The 23,976-nt window shown below is 35.5% G+C and overlaps 4 protein-coding genes across 4 annotated transcripts in view; 1 reads left to right on the top strand and 3 right to left on the bottom strand.

Annotated features, from left to right (window-relative positions):
- Shab (Shaker cognate b) overlaps nt 1-12,675 on the bottom strand; it is a 145,129-nt gene extending 132,454 nt beyond the window's left edge. Inside the window, exon 1 of the mRNA XM_078184436.1 lies at nt 12,242-12,675. The gene's annotated coding sequence lies outside the window, so the exon portion shown is untranslated. The remainder of the gene's footprint in view (nt 1-12,241) is intronic.
- LOC144470925 (uncharacterized) lies at nt 3,736-4,644 on the bottom strand. The gene has a single exon (XM_078182520.1). It carries the CDS (start codon nt 4,642-4,644, stop codon nt 3,736-3,738), a length of 909 nt encoding a protein of 302 aa, XP_078038646.1.
- Nucleotides 12,676-13,390: 715 nt separating the features above from the next.
- On the bottom strand, nt 13,391-15,604 carry LOC144471876 (glucose-fructose oxidoreductase domain-containing protein 1). The gene is made up of 2 exons (XM_078184437.1): nt 14,947-15,604; nt 13,391-14,869 (listed from the first exon to the last, which is right to left on the bottom strand). Exons 1-2 carry the CDS (start codon nt 15,431-15,433, stop codon nt 14,196-14,198), a joined length of 1,161 nt encoding a protein of 386 aa, XP_078040563.1. The 5' UTR covers nt 15,434-15,604; the 3' UTR covers nt 13,391-14,195.
- Nucleotides 15,605-16,791: 1,187 nt separating this feature from the next.
- Cds (CDP-diacylglycerol synthase) lies at nt 16,792-22,019 on the top strand. The gene is made up of 10 exons (XM_078183231.1): nt 16,792-17,041; nt 17,772-17,896; nt 18,000-18,096; nt 18,168-18,344; nt 18,847-19,049; nt 19,123-19,279; nt 19,359-19,511; nt 19,590-19,721; nt 19,785-19,919; nt 20,141-22,019. The coding sequence occupies exons 1-10, from the start codon at nt 17,000-17,002 to the stop codon at nt 20,228-20,230; spliced, it is 1,311 nt and encodes a 436-aa protein (XP_078039357.1). The 5' UTR covers nt 16,792-16,999; the 3' UTR covers nt 20,231-22,019.
- Nucleotides 22,020-23,976: the final 1,957 nt, after the last annotated feature.

Below are 23,976 nucleotides of genomic sequence, written 5' to 3'. Positions count from 1 at the left end.
TACACTTCTTCCCCAAAATATTACGATATTTGCTTATTTAGTAGAAACTGTAATATTCCATTCAGTATAGGTAAATTCTTTTTCTTCAGAATGGAATGAAATTGTTTCAAAATATTAAAAGGACTTATTAAGGGAATAGTTTTAACTGTGAAACCATACGAACCAATTTTATGTATTTCATATACATAGTTTACTTAACACTTTACCATTATTGCCATGGTAAAAAGCCGATTTATAGACTACCAGTTGGCAATGCATTAATTATTTATCTCGATGTATTTTGACGAGTCTAACTCATGATAGAGATTTCAAACTTTGTTAAAGATTCAAGCTCAGTTACGGGTTGTATTGCAGTCTTTTTAGGTCGGAATGAAATTCTATTCTCTTGTCATCAATATTTAAGGCGAGGTTCCGGATAAGAATTTTTAAAAAGTCGATTTTTTCCGTTTTTCACTATCTATAATGCTACAAGAATATGTAGTTCAAAAGACATTTCAAAATTCTAACAATTATCCAAGTTATAGGCCTTGCAGCAATCTGAATGAATTATACGATGAAAATGAAAAACTGATATACGGATCCAGAATTGCAAATTAAAGGTAAATATTTCTTCAATTGCACTTTTCTTAAAGTGGAACTTTAAACGCGATTTTCTTGGAACATAATTTTTCAAAATTAATCAATCTAGATGTGAATTTTTCTTTATTTTTTTCGCAGACAAGGAACATTTTCCCAGAAGTGCTTTCTGACAACAGATATTTTTGATTTTATTTTGTAATGTCTGAGGTACACCAATTTAGCTTTTACTCAATTGTGACAAATTGATGTGAGAAAATGATATATAACTTTAAAAAGCCATAAAATGGTTGAAAAAAGGATTTTTTCATACTTTCATAGATTCACTGCCGTGGAAATATCATGCAGTTTAAAAATATTGTTACGAACACCGGATGGATGACCGGTGCCGGCTGAGGTTCCCGTAGTCCGCAACAATATTATTTCACAGACAAAATATTGTAAATTCCAATTAGAACAGACATAAAATAATTTTTGAGATTAATCATTTTGGTCTGATCCATAATTAACGAAATTTAGAAATAAATGTTTTTCTGTAGCAGAAAGAGATATTTCGTTAATTAAGATAAAAGAAGTTTTCAAACATTGCTACAGATGCTAAACATTATTTAATTAATAATATGATAACGATAATAAATAGTTGTACACGTTAGAAGCCAAAAATTATAATATTCGTTAATAAATTCAGCACATAACAATTCATTGGTTTATTTATTTTATAGGCACCTCTTTAATAATTTTTTTAAAAGAACTTGTTTTCATGGGACATTTAATATACATATTCTAAAATGCCTGTTCCACAGTAACATTTAAACCAATTTATTTTGAAAGTATCCTGAAAGGCCATTTTTCGAAAAAATCGAACTAGCTCATTTAATATTTACATTTCTATGTTGTATATAGTTCCATTTCAGCAAAGCCTCTAGAACGCAATAAATTTAAATTTATTCAAACGCAAAATCATTAAATATCTGAATTTTAAAATAAATGGATTTACGTCACTTTCAAAATAAATTGCTCATTTACTGTAAAAGTTCCATGGAAACAGATATTTCGTTGGATGAAACGTACAAATATAAACAGAATTTTTTTCATAACTGAAGGTACCTGTTTCTACCGAACCCTAGTTTTAAACATTATAAGAGAACAAAGTAGTACAGAAAGAATTTTAAAATAACTTTTTCCAGCATCGAGCGAAAATTAATATATTTGTAGCGGCACACGGCCGGCGACCGTAATAACTATTCGAGCTGTCCGCTTGCAGATGCCAAGGATTTGGCGAAAAAACCATCCTTGACGTTTGCAAGTACGGAAATTACTTTATTCCTTTATTTCTTTATTACTTGCACGTGCACAGCAGACCTAGCTGAGGAAATGCCGCCGGCCGCGTACCGCTGCCTGGCCGAACGGTCAGCGCGGTACCAGGATGACGTGAGCGATATCCTTCGCCCCCGCCAAAAAAACCGAACGGAGGGGTAAGGAACGCTACCCCCGATTTGACTCCCAAAAAGGCCACGCCTTGTTTGGAACTTAATATAACATGGCGACTAATATATATTTGCAGTTCATCGAACCCACGCGACATCTTTTGTAAAATAAAGCCAGATTGAGTTTGGCTAACACACTGTGTCCCTTCCTTTGTAACCTTATCAACACGTTACATAATTAAGAATTATAAGATAATCTGTACTAAATAAACGGTTAATATTGAACATGAAATATTAATAATAATAATAATAATTTTTTTTTTTTGGGCAGGCAAGCGGAAAAATCTGCAGCAAGATACGCGGGGTGGGCCGTGTATTCCCCAGGTTATGTGGAATTCTTACCCACTAAAAAACCGCTCCCCAACTCGCGACTTTGAACCCCCTCCCGGAACTGTTTATCACATTACTTCGGGAGGGAAGTCGCCATTGTTCGTCGCTTGAGACGCGGTGCCCTTTATGTCCTCACAGCAGGATTCGGCCCGTGAGGCGTGCAAGGGACGACGCAGCACTCGCCGCCCTGTCAGCCGCCTGCCGAATGTGGTTCCAGAAGGTCCGCCTGGAGTCGAGTTGGACCCCCAGGTACCTAATGGCGGCTTTGGCCACAATGGTGTGGGCTCCCACCTTGAACGGGATCTGGGTGGGAATCCTGTGCCGTGATAGGACGACGATTTCGGTCTTCTCGCTGACTAATCGAAGACCAGCGTCGTCCATCCACCCCTGCACTCTCCTCATGATCTGATTGAGGCCATATTGCGCACACTCCGTATCGCGGGCTGTGACGACCGCCGCGATGTCGTCCCCGTAGCCAACGAGGAACGCCTCGCTCGGGAACTCGATACGCAGGATGGCATCATAAAAAGCATTCCAGAGGTCCGGTCCAAGGATAGACCCCTGGGCCACTCCTGCGGAGACGGACCTCCTCCGCCTTCTCTCGACCGTGCCATACAGGAGGACACGGTCGTCGAAGTAATCCTCCACTAAGCGGAGGAGATAGTCTGGCACCTGGAAGGTGTTCTTTAGGGCCCCGAGTATCCCCGCCCAGCTTGCCGAATTGAAGGCGTTCTTCACGTCCAGCGTGGCCACGAGGACAACGCGCCAACTGCGGCGATTGCCTGTGTCGGCACTCTCCGCCGCACGCAGGACCATCCGGAGGGCGTTGACGGTGGACCTTCCGCGCCTAAAACCGTACTGCCGATCCGACAGGTCCACCGCTGCCCTATACGCCGTCAGCAACCGGGGTCTGATCATCTTATTTAGCAGCTTTCCGGCCGTATCCAACATACAGATAGGTCTGTACGCCGACGGACCCGAAAGCTGCCCCTTTCCCTTGCTGATCAGGGCCAGGCGTTGGATCATCCATCGGACCGGCCACACTCCAGAGCCCAAGCAGGCGTTAAGCATATCTAGCATCGGCCGCGGGAATAGCCGGACTGCCAGCTTCACGACCTCTGCTGGGATGCCATCCGGGCCCGGAGCCTTCCTGTTGTGGAAGGAGCGAGCTGCCTCGATCAGTTCACGCTCGGTGAAAGGCGGAATATCCTCCGCTTGCAGCTCTACTGACCGTCACGCCCTCGCCGGGTGTACCGGGAAGAGGGCGTCCACGACCGCCGACGCCTCGTTCGCTGGTAGGATCACAGGGCCGTTCTGGGCACCGATCTTGCGGCGTACGATCTTATATCCCAGACCTAATGAGAGTTTCCCCGTCGAAAGTGCGTCCGGCGCGCTGGGCATTCCGCCGCAGACGCAGGCAGTCCCGCCGGAGGTCGGCAATGTCGCTTGACCACCAGTATGCAGGTCTCAAACTGCGTGGCTTCCCTCGGCTCATCGACGCCTCGCACGCCTCCTGGATGGCGCTCATTGTTCCGTGAACGAGCTGCTCCACCGATAACCGGGTACGAGGTCCCTCTGTGGGCCGCGGAATGTTATCCAACCCACATTGGAAGGCCTCTTGGAACCTCTCCTGATGGAGAGTCTTCATGTTCCATCCTCTAGAGGAGGGTGGGACTTGACTCCGCCGCTGTTTTCTAGCTATCCGAAAAGCCACATACTGGTGGTCGCTCCTCGTATAGTCCTCGATGACTTTCCAGTCATCTATACGGGGGGCCACATCCTCAGAAGCCATCGTGACGTCCACGATGGTCTCTCTATAGCCAAACCTTCGAAAGATCGTGGACAACCCTTTGTGGAGGACCATTAAGTTCAGGCAAGCCGCCATCTCGACGATGTGCCTTCCCCTGATGTCCGGTATGGGCATTCCCCATTCGACCGTCTCCGCGTTAAGATCCCCTCCAACTACCCATCTCCCCTCCAGCTCCTGGGTGGTGTCATCGAGGGCCCCAATCTTGTCGCGGAATTCCGCGATGCAATCGTTAGAAGAGAGGTACACGCTCATCAGCGTAAGACCGTCTCCCCTCACCCATACGTATCCGTCGCCTGCACCGTGTCTCTCGACCCGGAACTTGGATGGGTCCTGTATCCAGATGGCGGCGGTTCCCAACGTGTCGGCGAACCACGTGGGTCCCTCCCGACCTCTGTACGGCTCACTGAATAGGAGAACGTCGATTTCCCGCTCGAGCCACATTTGCTCAAGGAGGGCATCCGCGACACTGCTTCGATGCACGTTGACTTGCAGCACATTAGCTATTTCTGGGCATTCTGGCTTTCGCTGCCGCTAGGGCGTCGCGGAACGTCTTGCAGGCGCCGGAACCTATCGTGTGCGACAGGCTTGTGGGAGGTACCCCGCGTTCTTCGCAGACCACGCAGTTGTGGGACCTTGTGCATGCTGCCGGCTTGTGGCCCTTGGAGCCGCATCGGTAGCACGCGTCCTTCCGGTCTACCCATTTGCAGGCCCGCGCAAGATGCCCAAAACCGAGGCATTTAAAGCACCTCGCGACGGTGTCTCTTCGTCTGGGACAGCTACAGACCATGCCGATCGGAATGAGTCCGAATTCTAGCAGCTTAGCCGCGGACCTCGCTTCTAGCAGGACAATTGCCAACTTCTGGCCCTTAGCGTTGGGCTTGGTAACCGTCACGGTGGCATCTCCAAGCGCACCCGTGAGGGCCTCTTCCACTTCCGCCTCTGTCGTGAGGTAGTCAAGGTCAATAACGATAACGATGATAATGATAACGATAACGATAACGATAACGATAATGATAATAATAATTGTCGGAAATATGGTTATTCCTAGGGAATCAGCTAGATCTAGTGTTCTTGGGCAGCACTGGCCCTTGCAACCGAGTAATCGATATGCGCGTTCGTTAATAAGATCCCGCTAGCTTATGTTCTTCCGTTCCCTGGTTTCCTTCTTCTCGATCCAGCTGTCGTACGCGCAACACGTGCTTTTTGATCTCGCAGTAACATTAATCTTTCTTTTGTCTAAATGTATATATGAATAACTAAACGTGTCGATTTGTACGCTTATTCCTTTTATGCGCTTATTAAATTCGCGTATTCCACAATAAATCCTGACAATAATAATAATAATGTACTTGTCATAATGTGCATTTATATAATATATCGGAAGAAACCAATTGAGATAAACTAAAGAGATTTCAATTAATCGATTCAAAAAAAATAAAAGCTATTCACTGGTCAATATTTTCGAAATATTAGAAAAAATCGCACAATGTTTAATTACTGAAAAGAAAAAAAATTAATTTGCTATTTAAAAATGTGATTTATCACTGAAAAGCAACAACTTTGCAAGAAAAAGGTGACGTATTAACCCTTTCGCTATGGGTGCCCTAACGAAGGGATTAATTGAAGTCTATACTAATAGACCGACAGATAACAATAAATATCGAACAGTTTAATGAATAAATTAAATCGGAACAGTTTAATGAATAATACAACGTTGTACAATCATATCGTTAAAAAATGTAAATTGTATTAAAAAGATAAACTAAGGCTTATTTTATATTTTATTAAACAAGTATATTTCATATATTTATCAAATTCACCGATAAATAATTTCCCACGGTGTAAACAATAACGCTGTATACACAGAAGGCATAAAGCATTTTTCGTAACATAAATTGGTATTGTGCCACACAGGTCCTAAAATATTGTCACGGGGTGTATATTTGGAATCCAAGCAGAGAAAAAGAAAGAGAAAGTCACTAAGGACAATTTTATATATTTGGGAACACGATGGGTGCATTAGTTGATCCGACAGAAACGATTTGACTGTCAAATCAGCGACTATAAAATGTTCGTAAAGTTAGATTTAGGTATTTAGTGAAATATGACTCTCCAAGTCCACTATCATCGTTTATTCTCTACTTGTAAATACTCCCTCAACGCATCGGTTACTCTATCAACTGAGAGTGCACACTCAATGCAACTACAACACTTTTTGTCAACTTGGAAGAAGTAAAACAATAATCATAATTAAATTGCTAGTTGTACTCACATATGAATAAGTAAAATTTTAACGAGTAGAATAAATAAAAGATTTTAGAAAATATTTATTTTGCCTTCTAATCATCAGTTTAAATATAATACAATGACAAATTGTTCAATATTTACTTAATTATTTAATTATCTGAATCTGTATAAAATTACTCATTGCACATACAAATGTATATTATTATTTTCATTTGTAAAAATTCGTTAAATGTGTATTAAAACTTTATAAATTTATGCAGCTATAAATAAAGGTATTTTCTGAGTAAGAAACTTGGCACAAGGAAAATATTGAACGAATGAAAACAATGCATTTTATACATTAGTAGCATAGGCTCGCACAGCGCACATACATACGCGCGCGCGATGATGCAAAATTAAGTTTAACCTTCCAATCATGGGTAATAACATTTTTATTCTATTTTAAAAACATCAAGAGCCAAGGGAAGTCATTACTTTATTTTATCTATCACTATGATAATCTAACCGTTCATGTGTTATTTAAAGTAAGATAAGAAGAGTGCTTGAATTGAATGCTCGTTTGCGTTTTCCGTCTTGCGTGGATCAATGTTTCACCGATTATATCATAATTTAACAGCCTCTATCTCATTGTGTAAAAAGAGGGAAGAAACGACAGTGAAAATCTGATAATTAAAATTACAATGAAAATTCGATAATTGAAAAATATCGATTTACAAACAACATAAAAAATAGACTTTTTGAAATTATACTGTCTACTCGTTTTCAAATTAAATTTGAAATGTGCGCATGCATTTGTCAACACGTTCACTAGCACACCTGTGTTCATAAAAGACACATGGAAACAGAACAACTTTTTTAACCTTGTAACTGCTAACTAAAATGAAAAATTACAGTAAAAAAATTTTTACTTTTTATATCATTTTTATAACTTTATAGTATATTTGCATTACACATATTGATTTTGTTTATAAAGACCACGAATTAAATAATATAGCTTTGGTCCATACGATATATAGAGTAAACAATTAAAGGATTAATAATAGAAAAATAAGGAAAACGAAATTTATCATAACAATTATTGTTCCTTCAAAGCATGTTTGGCTTACTTAATATATTCTAATTAAAATTAGTTTTTAAGCCCGATAACAAGAATTGTATCAGTTATGTGTGACTAACGTGGAATTCCAAGTGTTAAGTTAACTCTAAAACATTAACACATTACCTGAAAATTGGGTTTTAATAATATTTAAAAGTATGTAATTCAAATATAAAATTTTCATAGTAAATACAATATATATTCATAGTAGTAGCAATAAAAATTTCAATTGTCTCAATAATATAATATATTATTTTTTTCCGAGATTAATTATTTAAAAGAATATGTTTAAGACTCTTTTTGGTATACAGTTATTACAAAACTTATTTACATTGGAACTGTGAACGTTCCTGACAAAACTATAACTGACTATGCTTAGAGTCATTTATAATTTTTTTCAACCATTTCTTGTATCGTGCTCTTCTAAGTATTTCGTTTGGATGCGATAAATTTAAGTAACTTTAACAGAAACCGATATTCAAGTGACAATTTTTCAACTCTAGTTAAATATCAGTAATGTAACTATCGGCTCGAAAAGAAGAATATAACATTTTCGATTCAACGGGTTAAAACAACGAAGGTAATATTATATTCGATATAGCACATAATGGCCTAACTGATATGAGGTTATTTTAGTTACGATATACATATACGATTGTTTCAATATAGCCTTGAATCCGCGATTCTGAAAATAATACCCTGAATCGACTAAATGTACCCTAAATGGTGGGGAGCTATCAGTCAAAATAAGGGAGGATGAGTATCGTCCTTGTGATTAAAATCACCCTAAAGTATCGACCAGCAGCATTACACAATTTTATCCTCCGTATCCTCGTTCTAATAAATGGTAGACTTTTAATAAAATAATTTACGCACTGTACGCGCAAATTAAAAGTGGTACGGAAACACCAATCGAAAAATATAAACGCGTACTTTAAGTATGTAGCACATATTAATATTATCTTTAAAAAATTGGCCAACAAAACTTGCTGTTCCAACTTTTTTATGTAATAAATATGTAAGTAACAATAATCGTAATTGCAGTAAAATTCAATGTCTGTAGGTACCGTTTATTAAAATTTGGAAGAATTATATTCTGTATATTTCCTGTAATTTTCTGTTTATAGAGCAGTAATATATATACCAAGTATATTACTATTACCACTATTATTACTACTATTACCAAGTCAATAACAGTCAATAATATTTCTCTTATCTTTTAATTAATCTGCTAGTCTTTTATGATTTATATTTTCCAGTATATCACGTCTTATGTACTTATTCATGCAAATCTTCCACACTTATTTGTAACGTTAATAAATATCGTCTACGAAGTAACTTCTGTATAAACACGATATCAAATACTTTGCTCGATAAAAGAATGATATAAAAAAAGAACAAAGAAGGTACAATTTTTGTGCAGCGTTTGCTTGTTATCAAAAGAGTGTCGATAGTACCATACAAATGTAGCATTTACTACTGTACTTAATTCGAGCAGATCAACTTAAAGTTCGATATCTTCATTTGTAGTTAGATTTTATGCCTATGTCACAACTTCAAATTAATGGTAAAGAAAGGACATGCACTGAATATGTACAGAAAAGTTCGTCAAACGCTTGTACCTTCGACACTTCCGGTCCGTGTATCTTGCGATCTAAGTATACTCGTACATACCAATAGCAACGTAAACGCACGCGGTAGCCCATCTGGATAGCACCCTATCGGCGAATAAACGCGAGTTCGCTCACACGAAGAGAACAACGAGCGAGATGGGAGAAGGATCGATCTCATTCCGGCCGCAGTAACCCAGCTAGTCAGCGTGTCACAAATACAGTTCGGTCACATGTCACCTCCGTAAGACAGTAAACAGAAGACGCACCTAACGCGATTTTCCACGAGCTTTTAGACACCCACTCTCCCTTGGAGAACCGTGCTCGCGTACGGTTCAGTATCTACTATGCGCAGATCGATCCGCGTGGGCGGAAGCAACTGCGCGAAACGGGACGTTCCGATCTTCCAGTGACCGTCTGTGTTTTCCTCCAAACAACGCTCCAGATGAATAGAAACGAACGTTGAAACGCTGCCCACCTAACTCATTAAGATCCCACGAGACCTCAGCACATCGAAACTAAAAAATCAAGAGCCATCGCAATACTTGCGTTTACGGTCCCTTCTCAAAGATCTTACTAAACTTTCGTTCGCTGAGTACACCCCTGGCGAAACCGTACGGCCAGAGTCAAACAATTGAAATAGTTCGTGTCGTGCATCTACTGCAAAACATACACGACTCAAAGAAGACACGTTGGTTAAGTTTTAACATCAGCGGCTTTAAATATCGAGTGCCACAGTTTAAATACCACTGGAAAAGGAGGACGTAAAGAAAAAAAATTATCGTACTTATTGATAACATATTTATAAATAATGCTGAATATAGTGTACATGTAAAAACGTTAAAATCAATTTCCAAATACGAACAAACAAAGTACAAAGAAAATCAGTTTAGACGTAAGAACGATGTCCCACGCATGGGAGAAGATGGGGTGCAACTATTTACACGCACGACAGACATAAGAGATGTTTGTATACCTGTCATCAACTCCGGTATGTGTGCGTCAGTCCAATCTTGACATTCTAGACTAACTCTTCCGTGGTGCTACTCTTCCGTGAATTTTGGTAACATATATGGCTATGGAAAATACATTTGGTGTTGGTACCTTCTTCCTTTCACAAATTATTCTTTTTCTGATGGTAGACAGCCTTTTTTCTTCTTAAGGCCCGATAATTTTTCTCATTCAAACTATTTAGACAATTTTTATACGATTGTCGCGTATCCCTACTTTACCGTACAATAACAATCCTATCTTTGAATGCAGAAAATAGATGAAAACCTGACGAAAGCGTAGTTTTTTTAGTTTTCAAGAAGATGGCGATACTTCCACAGAAAAGTGTACCCTACTCCCACAAACGTGTCTTGCTCTAGTTTCCTTGCAACATAGTATTTCAAAGAAAAAAATCTCGAGAAGAATCGTTCAACGAGCTCCGATTTCCGACAAGATCCAACTAAGCCGAATGAAATATAGAAATGTTGCAAAAAACGTCTCTCTCATTCTCGCTCTACAGAGACAGAGTTGCCAAACGTTGACTTCCCGTTCATGTGACTTTTAAAGAGCTATCCGCTTAAATATCATCGCGTGGCATAATTCCAGACTAGCTTCTCCCCTTCGGATCCCAGGGTTACTTGGTAATACTCAATGGTCTCGTTATCGATTGAATTATTATGTCTGGTATTGTTCGGACCCGTTTCGATCGGCGCTCGTCACCGACCAATAGGTTATGTTGGCAACGGTGTCCACGAAACGCACAGTTGACGAATGCATAATTCGAATGTGTATTATTTAAATGCTTGTTGTCCGAGCATTGTTTCGCTGCATCAGGGTCTGGATCTTGGCTGCGCGTCAATACGACGTTCTATGGCTAGCGAAAATATTCACGAAGTGTCGTAAGACACACCAGTTTCAAGTACTTTGCTTTTAATAACGATCGTCCGGGTCCAAATTTGTTGATGCCGCAAGAATCCAACCATGAATTTTTAAAAGCACACCAACCGAATATTCGTGAAGTACGTACAAGGAAACTATCTGACTTTCCAACGGATCATTTGTTCGTACCATCACGAACGACAGTAGTAAAGATGGATGATCAGCCTTACCAGGCAGTAGTAACGTAAGGCTATTTTACGGCCTGTATTTCAAGATCGAATGTGCTCTCACCAAACTGCGACAAGCACGAACCTTTACATCTTTCATTTGATTATGCATTACTATTGCACACATTGCCATTTACACCTTTTCGGATATTTATATAAGTAAAACGAGCGATCGTTGACATACTTCGCATTCTATGACATTCTCCTTTCTTAAATATAATTTTGATGACTTAAACAATGCATACCTTTACCAAGACTATATCACAATGTTCGAAGGTATTAGGTGCTTTTGTATTCAACCTAGCACCCACGACCTCACTTCCCCCTTTCCCTGACGTAATGCACAGTTTTCTTGATCTTGCTTTTGTTCAGTAAATTCTGTTTCCGTGAGCCGTAAAATTGGTTTGAAACTGATCTGGAATACTTGTTTTTTCATTTTCTTTAATGAGTCCTATTTTTGTAGATTCCGATCTTTTTGTGAACCCTAGACACTACATCTGAGATACCCGTTAGGTAGTTTTGAGTCTAAGTAATTCAAAAGTAATTTATACATACTAATTCATTGACACTAGATTAGTACACGTTTTCAAGAGTGAAGTGATTCAAATATTAAACATATAACAATTTCGAGTAATTAATTGTTTCTGTATTGTAAACGAGCACAGAACTCGTACAGAATTCCGAATTTGTTAAATGGATAATGTAATAATTGATCGTGAAACGGTGAAATGTAGCGATATAACGTTTAGTCAACAGAGAAAAACCTTCACTGAAATTTTTAGCAACGTGTGGATCCGTGTATTTTTGACAGATTCAAGAGCGAGCAGCTGAGTTGTTCAACATATCTGTGTCTGTACCCGCGTTATTCGGGGACAGTATTTGACGCGTGCCGGCACCGTGCTATAACGAAGCAGGCTACTATACGGAAATAGATATAAGCCAGTAGAAACGTACCAACGGTCACACGCAATTTTTTCTCAGCGACTTACCTCTGCTTTATGCATGGTCACCATTCGCCCGAAAAGACAAGACGTTGTGCACCACGATGTAGCACCGCATCTTGTCGTGGCTACAGCGACGAATAATGCACCGTGACGAGTAGTGACGATCGGTGACGAACAGTGACGAGGGCACCGTACTACCACTTGTTCCACACCAAGCGCTGCAATCGACGTTCACGCGTCTATCGATTAAGCGATGGACAATGTAGCATAGTCTCAGCTTAGATGCAACGCGAGAGAAGAACGGTTCCGAATTAGTTTAATATTTTTTCGGGACAACTCCTTGGCAATTTGAAATCAAGTGTAGCACACAGTTCGAGTCGTAGGATAGTTTAATACCGAAGTTGAAAATCAGTGAATAGCGTTTTTATTTCACATTGAAGTCGTTCGAGCAGTAGTGGTAACAACAGATGGTAACTGGTAACATCGCCGATCGTATATCCGGTAGCGATGGCGATACGAATTATACTACTGTTATAGCTGCCCCACGACAGCGGACAGAGGTATTGTTTGGACTACAGCCAGATATGCGCCTGCGTGGGGAATTACTGTAAAGCTACCCTGTCTATCGCGCGTGAGATGAAAACTTGACCTCCATCTATGTCACTCGTTTTCCTCTTTTCGCGAACCGATAGCTCGATATCAATTTTGAATCTGTATAAAATTTGCGCGTGCGCACCGTTGGCTCTCAAATGCGCAGGAGACGCGAATAGCTAACGAAAACCATAGACTTTATTTTAATCAACTTTTCAATTAATTTGTTCAGTATATGTTCGAACAACAAGAGAACGAAAATAATGAATAAAAAATGAAGTTTTACGTTGACATATGTCGACTCCTTCAATTAGATCTTTTCGCTTTTTAATTATGTCTACGCTTTTACAATTTTTTTCATGGACACCTCTCTAATGGAAACATACGTTTTATTTATTTGAATATTATTATATAACACGACAGTAATGCGATAGTATCTATTTTCACGAATTAATGATTGTGTCTTCTATTTGATTACAAATGTGTTACATAACAAAATCAAATGAGAACTATATAAATTATTAAATGTACCATTCAATAAGTTAGACGTAAATAGTGGCGCCGAAATTAAGGAAGTAAAAAATTTAAAAAATTTGAATTTTATCAAATATACCAAAATTAGTTTCTTGATAAACGATTTAATTACTATAGTACATGTATAGACTACTGTTGTATTGTAGCACGTATTGCTTCTATGGTCTGTAAGAAAGCAATAACCACAAGCATGCAATAAATATAAAAAACAGACATCAGCGGTCCTTGACATCATATAGTTTATTATTTAAAATATTTCTATTTTTATTATGATCAGATGTATCACAAGAAGGTACCAGAAGATACTACAATATGTCTTCCAGAAATATCGGGGTTTTCGAAAATTTATTATGAATTTTATTAAATGATTACAACTTTATATCATTTTGCTTATGTGTTACTTTATTTAACCATTTAAATATAATTCATTACTATACACATTTTACAGTGTGCAATAAATTAATGAGATAACATTAAATATAAATATAAAAAATATTTATTTACAGTGATACATATATTTTCTTGTATTTTTCACACATAAATAGTTTTATAAATATATGGATAAATATTTTCATGATGTATGTATCGTTTTGTTAATGTGAATGTTAAAATGTTGCATTGACTTATATGATTCCAAACAAATTAAAAAGTTTGTTAATTTCATACGTATTTATACACATATTTACAATGTAATTTCCATACTTTTAGTATCTCCAATGAAATAAATAAATAGTTAATTTAGATATAATAATAGATATTAATTTGTATACAGAGCTACCTTTTTAGTCAACATTATTTCTTTTTATAGCAGATTACTGATTAGTAACACTAGAAATATCTGTATAATTAAACCAGTCTTTGTACATTATTTACTTTATATAGAAATAGCTGTGGCTCTAACTGCTGCGCTTAATAAAGGATTTGGGTCTGGTTCTTCAGTTAAAATATTAACTTTTACCCATTCCCGGCGTTTATTACTTTGTCGTAGTGCATCAATAACTGCTTGAACATACAAGCCATCTTCAAAAGTTGATGCAGAAAACACTGGTTCCTTTATCCAACCTTTTTTATCTTCCACAGATTGAAAAGCTTGCCTCAATGCAGAAATCATATTTCTCAGTCCCTTAACATATGGCCTTGGAATGGAATCAGTAATAGGACACGGTATATCTTGCAGATCATCTGTATCATGATATAACATTTCTTCTTGTCCATTACGATAACCATATAAATCTCCGCCACGTGCGAGAAGATGATTACCACCTCCACATATCAACACCTCTTGAGAAAGTTGACCTTGCAAGTGATTGCTTAAAGTTGCTGTTACCAATGTACCACCACTCAATTCCATTTGAAAACTACAAAAGTCTGGTGATGTAACATGCCTTATTCCATTTATATGCTTTGTAGTGTGGGTAAAAGTACGAACTACTGCGTGTACTTTCGAGGCATATTGACCAGTCAAGTGAAAGATTAAATCTATTACATGACTCCCAACTAATGCTAGAATTCCTCCTCCCATTGTATCGTCACACAACCAATCATATCCTACAAAAATATACCAAATTTTAGTTGTATGAAAACCCAGAATACTTTTAATGGAAATAATTCATTTAAGTACAAACCATTGTGCAATAAACTGCCCATATGTACTCTAACTTCTACAACGGTCACAACACCACCTAAATATCCCTCCTCTAAAGCTTTCTTCATGTCAACAAAAGCTGGTAAGAATCTTAAACTATGATTGACAATGCTTATTAAAGAAGGGTAATACTGTGCAGCTCGCACCATTTTTAAGGCTTCACTTTGACTTAACCCAGCAGGTTTGTCACATACAACATGCTTTCCTATGCCTAAGGCTTTGACTGCAATCTGTGCATGTAAACTGGGGGAACACATAATGAAAATTAAGTCAACATCCTTCCTAAGCAGTACATCGTCTATCCGACTAGTATGAAATGGTATATCTAGGTCAGTCGCAACTTGTGATACTTCTGCTAATGTACGGCCCCAAATAGCTTCAATCCTAAAGCCCTTTTCTCTCAGAAATGGAATAATAATCCTTACAATGCTTCCAGTACCAAAAACTCCAATACCAGGCAATGTCATATTCAGTTCTTAAAATTTCTCTTCGCTAGTTTGATCAAATATTAATATTTTCAATCGAAGGATACCTTTAATACTTTATATAGAGTACTTTCACATTTGTTTCTATCGGTATTCTTTAATTGTTATCTTTAGTATACATAACAAACAAAACATAGTCAAAAGCTATGTGTATATACCATAACTAAGTAAGAACGCAACATTAGACTTTGTCCGGTAAAGGCAGTATTTCATGTGAATACTGATAGTACGTAGTACTTCAAGTTTTGCAAGACTCTCCGGCCGGAATGTTCTCCGTTAGGGAGAATAGGTGTACAAATTACTTTGCTCTGATTGGCTAATGATTCAATGCTAAGGAAGAATTCCTTGCGGTCTGGATGTACAGTGAAACTGTGAGGATGCTTACAAAAGGTAAGAAAGATAGAAAAATCATGCAAAACTTGAGATATTACCATACCAATTACGAAATGAGCTTAAGAAGAAATCAGTTAATATTATACAAAGCGTAGTGTGGCATCATGCCAGAATTTGTAAGTTGTACTTGCGTCTGATTGGTCCGCTGTTTTTCATAATACCTCACATTCTACTAATGGGCAGTATCAATGTTACCAACTGTTGGAGTTCTACATTTGAAATTACAGTAATGCCTCGCCATAGTACCCTGGTGGGCTGCCTTATTGTAAAACATTTTTATCCTCCTTATTTTAGCTCGCATCCAATCCACAGTGGATCCTGTATCAGTTGTAAATCATTAGCCAATCATAGAAAAGCAGTTATTGCACCTGCTTCTATATTACTCAGCATTTTAAGCCCGTATGGGGGTACTATAATGAGGTACTACTGTAGTTTTTAATGTGTTTAAATCTTATATTTCGTGAAACTTAATATAAATAAATTTTCTTTGTGTTTTTTATGAATTTGTATGAATTTGAACAGTACTTTATGAAAACATCCATCTTTGTTTAAATTTTGTTTTACATTACGAATTTCTTCGTGAAATATAAAATTGAAAGTATTTAAGTCTTACTTTGAGTCCAGGTATATATGATACGATCGAAATAATTTTTGATATAATATTCTATTAAAAAAACATGTAAGTATATACATCCGATAAACATCGTTTTCTACTGTACGTATTACGTTTTAAATATCACCGCGTTTTCTAAAGTTGCCATTTTCTTATATACCATCTTTCGTTCTTTTTCTTTCAAAAGGCCTATATAAAGGACAGAGACACTAACTTGAAGCGGCAACACGGGTTAGAAGCTCTAAGATTGCGAACGTGTCGTTAGTTTCCATTCAATTGTCAGTAATTTTTTATCATTGATTTTCCGAAGACACTCGAAATAAACCGAACATCGACGATGATCATGCTCTGTGTCCTGCGCTAACCTGTCAGTTTGCATTGCGCAAAGATGATAGCTGTTTGTCACGTTCCTTGTATTCAATTAATTATTTAAATATGTAACTATGCAAGTGGACCATATAAGTCAAGGGTCACTTTGCCATTTTTTGCTTTGAATTTTTTATTCAAGTGTAAGTGTCGTAAAGTCATTCAGCAAATAAAACATGACAGAAATTCGGAAGAGAATAATTGTCAATGATGATCAGGTAAATAGCTTTTTTTATATTTGCTAAGTCTCATTAAATCTGCTTGACTATTTTTTGCTAGTTTGTTTGTTTCTCTTTATTTCTTTCATTAATCGCCATTAACTGCGTGTTTGTCCTTTGTCATAACGTTACTTGTACGTATTAAATTGAGTGATGACTATGACAGCTACTAACACTAAATCATTGCGGCTAAGGTACACCGTCGCTAATATTATTTTTATGATATAGCTATCGGAATGCGGCTATAGATATACAGTGTTTGTCGTAAATACTTTCTTCATATAATTATAGTTTTGGACTAAATATTATATAGCATTAGTTTCACATTAATTAATTCATTGATAATATTTATACAACATATTCGTACCTTGAATTGTAAGATGCAATGTTCATACATAATAAATCTGTAATTAGTATTTTTTATTGAAAAATGTATAATATATAATTAAAAAATGTTTGTGTATTTAGTAATATTATTCTTAGGATAATTATGAATGGCTAATTCTAGTGTTATAGCTAATAAATATATGTATACTGTTACTTTGAATATAATTTTCATGTGTTTGTTAGAATTTTGATTCTTTTATTTTTAATCTGATGGAAAAACATTTTTTGTTTTTATGATGTTCATTTCTTATTTTAATTTCATAACATCTCATACTTAACATAATTTTTTAAACTCATATTTAATAGTAATATTAATGAACTACATTAATGTTGTATTATACAGAAGGAAGATGTGGAATCTGAGGATGATGCAAAGCTGGAAGTGGAGGAAATGGCAAAGAGCCTTCCACAAGGAACGGATCATACTCCTCACATTTTAGATTCAGCCCTCTCTGGCTTACCTGATCGGTAACATTCTTTTATGAACTCCAATAATTATTTATAAATAATATATGCACAATAAATGTTACAATGTATATCTGTACATATAAAAGATGATTTAATATTGTAGCTGGAAAAATTGGGTGATTCGAACTATTTTTGCACTGTTTATGATTGTTGGATTTTGTGGTATTATTTATATTGGACCATTAGCACTAATGGCTACAGTAAGTTCTTTTTTTTAAATTTAATGACATGACTTATCAGTTAATATTATATATTTCATATATTTTAATAGACACTGATTGTACAAGTAAAATGTTTTCAAGAAATTATTAACATTGGATATGCTGTGTACAGAATTCATGGTTTACCATGGTTCAGATCTCTCTCATGGTATTTTTTAATTACGTCGAATTATTTCTTTTATGGAGAAAATTTAATGGATTATTTTGCTGTGGTTATTAACAGAACAGTAAGTACTATCATACAATTTTATATTTCATATATTAGTGCAAGAGTTATTTGGATGTCATAATTTAATTGGATATCATATTTAAAGAAATTATATTAAATAAGTTCAATGTTGTATCTTTGGTGCTCCTTTGCAACTATGTCATATAAAATATGAAAAAGATTTTAAATCAATCTACTAACAATAAAAATAATAAAAGTGCTCATACTATATAGGTGATTCATCCTGTAAATATATTGAATTAAATTGTGAAATATGTTTTTATGAACATATATATAGATGGACATAAAATCAATGGACACCTTTGAGTATCATCTTTATATAGTTTATATGGCTTCCAGTTCTACTTTCTGGGGCTTCTATTAGATCTATACATGTAAAATGTAGTATTTTGTATTGAATACTACAAATAAAATTGAAATAGAATTCATGACATTTTACACATTTTGAATTTTCGAAATATTCTAGACGTTTTTAATAATAAATATTCTTATTATTTTAGGACTATTTACGTATACTTGTTACTTATCATCGTTTTATCTCATTCTGTCTATACATTGTTGGTTTCGTATGGTTTGTACTATCACTTGTAAAGAAATACTATATGAAACAGTTTTCCCTGTTTGCTTGGACACATGTTGCTTTACTTATTGTTGTAACACAAAGTTATCTGATAATTACGAACATTTTTGAAGGTTTGATATGGTAAGTCATTTATTTGCATTAATTAATATTATCTTGAAAACATTTCTTAATTGATTATATTTCTTTTGTGCAGGTTTATTGTTCCAGTAAGTATGATAGTGATAAATGATGTAATGGCTTATATGTTCGGTTTCTTCTTTGGTAAAACACCTTTAATTAAATTGTCACCAAAAAAGACTTGGGAAGGTTTTATAGGTGGTGGTTTCTCAACGGTAGTGCTTGGTTTAATGGTAATATTGTTAATTTGTTAATAAATATTTCTAAAGAATTACATTTTTAAGAACAGAAATAAAAGAAAGAATATTTCAGATATCGTACATTATGTGTCAGTACCGCTACTTTGTCTGTCCTATTGAATACAGTGAAGCTTTAGGACGTATGACTATTGATTGTGAACCATCCAGTTTATTCCAACCTCAAGACTACGCCTTGCCTAACAGTTTGCAAGTCATTTGGAAAGTGGTAATTCATTTGAAAATTCAAAATGCAGTACGAATTTTTTAAGAACAGCTTAAAGAAGTTCTATTTCCCCTTTTCCAGGTTAGTGGAAAATCTACAATAACATTGTATCCTTTCTTACTTCACTCGCTATCAATGTCAATATTCAGTTCTGTAATCGGACCATTTGGAGGGTTCTTTGCTAGTGGTTTTAAGAGGGCATTCAAAATTAAGGTATTGTTTTATTTTAAGTACAAACTTCATTGAAGATGATAAAATGCGTATTCTTTTATATAGGATTTTGGAGACATTATCCCTGGTCATGGAGGAATAATGGATAGATTTGATTGTCAATATTTAATGGCAACATTTGTCAATGTTTATATATCCTCATTTATTCGAACTTCTTCACCCCAAAAACTTCTCCAACAGGTAAAATATTACTAAATTGTATTATAATAGTTGGTTCTGCTATTGTCAGTTTTTTATAATTACTTAGTAATAAAATAATAATAGCAGTAAAAAAAGTTAGATTACATAAGTAGTAATATTTTAATACTTGTAAAACTTTTTAATTTATTTATAATTCTGTTTATTATGTATGCATATGTTAAATACTGTAATATGAATTATTTGTTTCCTGTTCAATGCAGGTATACAGCTTAAAACCAGAACAACAGCTACAGTTATTCCAGACTCTGAAGGATTCGCTAGAAAACAGAGGTTTATTAAATTTATATTAATATTCTGCTACCAATTGAGATATTTAATTATAAGAAATTATTTTTAAGTGATTGAAAATGTTAGAACAGACTAATTCTAACATATCTAACATTTGTTTGAATATTGTGTGCAATGTATGTTCGTATAAATTGCATTAACAATATTAATCGTAACTTAATATTAAATTATAACAGTAAAGTTTATTTTATAATTAGAAGATTAAGAAACATGCCGTGCAACATTTGCAGTTTTTTTTGCATTCCGCAACAAGCAGTCCATTTTTTATCGAGGAAAAATATTTGTCAAGCTGTGATGATGATAGAAATTCAATTACGAATTTCTTTTTTATCAATTAAACCAAAGAATGTTGAAAACACTGTGTGTTGTAAAAGAAAAACTTCCAATTTCTTACGGATTTTTTAAGTACATGTTTTTTTTCTATACCATTCAAGATATTGATAAATTGATCAATGAAATTAATTAGTTTCTTATAAGTATGTGTCCAAAACCAGATCGTCTCTAATTGAATCAGATCTCAATGTATTTTTAAATTTTAATTGTGCATTTAAGATCCATAGTATTTAGAAGCGAATCTCTTTCACAATCTATATATTTTAAACAAAATATAACTTACAATAGTTAGTTTTATCTAAAAAATCATCAAGTCTCCATATTTTTATAGAATATTTCTAATTATACAACAAGAACATAAAGAGTATTTCTTTAGCTTGTTTATAATCTACACATTATGATTAATGTGTATAAATTAACGAGGATAAGAAAATGAACGAAGATCATCTTGCTTTCCTTATACACAATACTAATTTTGAGATTAATACATTCGACGTAGCATCTTTACGAAAATATATCAAAGGTTCGCAGAAAATGATATTCTCTTACATACTAATAAATAACTACGAATTTTACAAATGTATGTTTCTAATCAGTGCAACTCAAAATATTGCTACGTTTTAATTGTAACTGTCAACTGTAATAATGGAAATAAGATGAAAGAAAGTAACTTCCATATATTTTTAATTTTATTAAAGACAGGAATGAGATAGTTAAATGGAAATGTAACTGTTTTCCACAGTAACTATTTTTTTATTTAGAACTCTTAGTTCTCTTTTATTTAGGTATTACGAACGTTTTCTGTTCCTTACATCAGTAAATAAAGTAATAAAATAGTCTAAAATATTAATACAGGATTCAAAAGTTTTAATAGATTTACGAATATTTGGAAATATTAGTATTAAATATTTTGTTTCTAGTTATTCCCTCAGATCTACTTAAAATTGTGCCAATTGTTTTTAGTAATAAGAAAATCTTTAAGAGAATGTTACACAATTGTAGAAAAAGAATAATGTCAAACTGGCACAACTAGTAATATTTTCGTGTGACTACATTACATTTCCAATTGAAATTTTATATATGTTTCATAAAGTTGATTGATGTATGTTTGTAGAAGCGGATTACACAATGTACCTAATTCCAAATTAAAGATTTGTACTTTCCTTTGTCACCAAATGCTTATATGTTAAGAAGTATTTCAATGTTAAAAATATGATGTTAAATATATATATGTATATAGAATGACAGAGAACACTAATATATAAATAGATAAATGTGAGCATATTTATTTAATAGAGACATATAACAAAATATATGTGTTTAGATGGAAAATTTATGATGTAATAGATATATTATTATAATCGTAGATCCTTAAATAAGGGTGGTCTAAATGTAAATATATGATAATATATATTGTGTAATAGCAAAAGGAAATAAAGGAAGTTCTTGTAAATGTTACTCTCGATTTTTAACTTTTATTAAATATTCTTCTAAGAATCTTCTCTTTATCTTTTCAGCTTACATAGAAGGTGAGTATAATAACTTTATTACTTACAGAGCATGATATTATAGAAGTAAATTTCACTATAGTAGTTCATCTGTAATTTACTTGATTAATTATTATATCACTAAAAAATAGTATGCAGTTGTAAAACATATACATGCTCCGTATTTCAATTTTTTCTGTACATTCATTTTATTATACATAAAGAAGAATTACCAATCTCTTTTACTCTAAAACTAAGAGATTCACAAAATTCAAAAATGTTGGTTTCTGAATTAAATATTGCGATCCCATACCATTTTCCGAAAATCATTGAATTTGTATATTGCATTAACATAATTTAATTATGTTATTACAAGCTTCTTCAAATATCATGCTATTTTAAGCTGTAAACTACTTTAAGCTTCCATCTCCTTCAAGTTTCAAACTTCATCAAGCTACAAGCTTCTTCAAACTTTGTGCTCGTTTAAACTCCAAGCTACCTCAAGCTTCAATCTTCTAGCATCTTTAAGTTTCTTCAAGAATCATTAAACTTCTTAAAGCTTCTAAATGCTTCATACATCTTCCAGCTTGTTCAAGTTTTCCCAGTTTGTTCAAGAATCTTCTTCACGCATCTGTAAGCATCTTCAAGCATTATTAAACTTTTTCAAGTTCCTTCAAACTTCTTCAAGTATCTTCAAGCATTTTTAAGCTGCTTCAAGCTTCTTCATGCATCCTCAAACTCCTTCTAGCGTCGCTCATCTTTAAGCGTCGATGTGCTCCTTCAAACATCTTGAAGCGCCTTCCTGCATCCTCAAACATCTTCTAATATCTTCAATCTTCTTTAAGCAACTTCAAGTTACATGTAGTGTCTTCAAACATTTTTAAGCATCTTGAAGCTTTTGAAAACACCTTCAAGCATTCTCAAGTTTCTTCAAGCATCTCCAAGCTCGTCCTAACAGCTTCAAGTATCTTCAAGCTTCTTTACAGTAGAGATCAGAACAGAGGACAGTAGAGATCAGAACTTCAAACAGTACAGAATAGATTAAAAATTCAAACAGCACAGTACAAAAGACATAGAGAAATACGCGTAAAAGTTAGGTTGCGTGTTGCAAATAAAGTTAGCATTTAGTCCCACAACAGTGGGTGGTCCTTCGAACTAGTAGGCACCAAGTGCAGTATTCAGAGGATCTCGATCATCCATCTGACGAGTCCTTAACATATACAGGATGTTTCAAAATTATACATACTCCGGGAAATGGGGGGTTCCTGAGGTCATTTCAAGTAACCTTTTCCTTTGCCGAAATGCAATCCGCGGCTTTTGTTAACGAGTTATTAACGAATAAAGTTGGCTGCGCACGGATGATTTTTCGTGCTGCTGTGCATGCGAGCAGGGCCGGCTGAAGCCCGTCTCGCTGACAGGAGAGACGGCCGCGTATCGCTTCTGACCCGCGTTCGATAGTTAAATAAGAATTTCATGAATTTCTTATTAATTTCAAAAATTTCACAAATATTATTAATGAACAACTTACCAATTCAGTTGTAAATGCTGTAATCCAGAAGTTGTAATCCACTTATGTAGAACGGCACAGATTATGTAGAATAGTCGAGAGTGAAAGAAACATCTGTTTCATTCATCCCCTATTTTATGACTTTTACTCTCTTCGATTCTGCCGGCGTACCAGTCTGGTTTTCGTCTGAAAATCCTTACACCGTGTTGCAGTTTGGAAAACCTTTTTCTTCGTCAGAGTATCTCTTTAAAACATAGTGTCCGTTGCTAGGACAATCTACACAGTCTGTGTGAACATCTTCGTGGAGAAGGACAGTTTCGTTCGAGTCCCTAGACCTCCGTAGGAGTCGGACGTATTTCTACAAAGTGATCCGTTACCTGCAAAGTTACTACCTGCTACCCCGACCTGCCAGTGCAGCGAA

Source organism: Augochlora pura, chromosome 6 (assembly GCF_028453695.1).
Source record: "Augochlora pura isolate Apur16 chromosome 6, APUR_v2.2.1, whole genome shotgun sequence".
NCBI classification, from domain to species: Eukaryota; Metazoa; Arthropoda; class Insecta; order Hymenoptera; family Halictidae; genus Augochlora; species Augochlora pura.
Note: the sequence above shows the minus strand (reverse complement) of the source record. Positions and strands in the feature narration are given on the sequence as shown.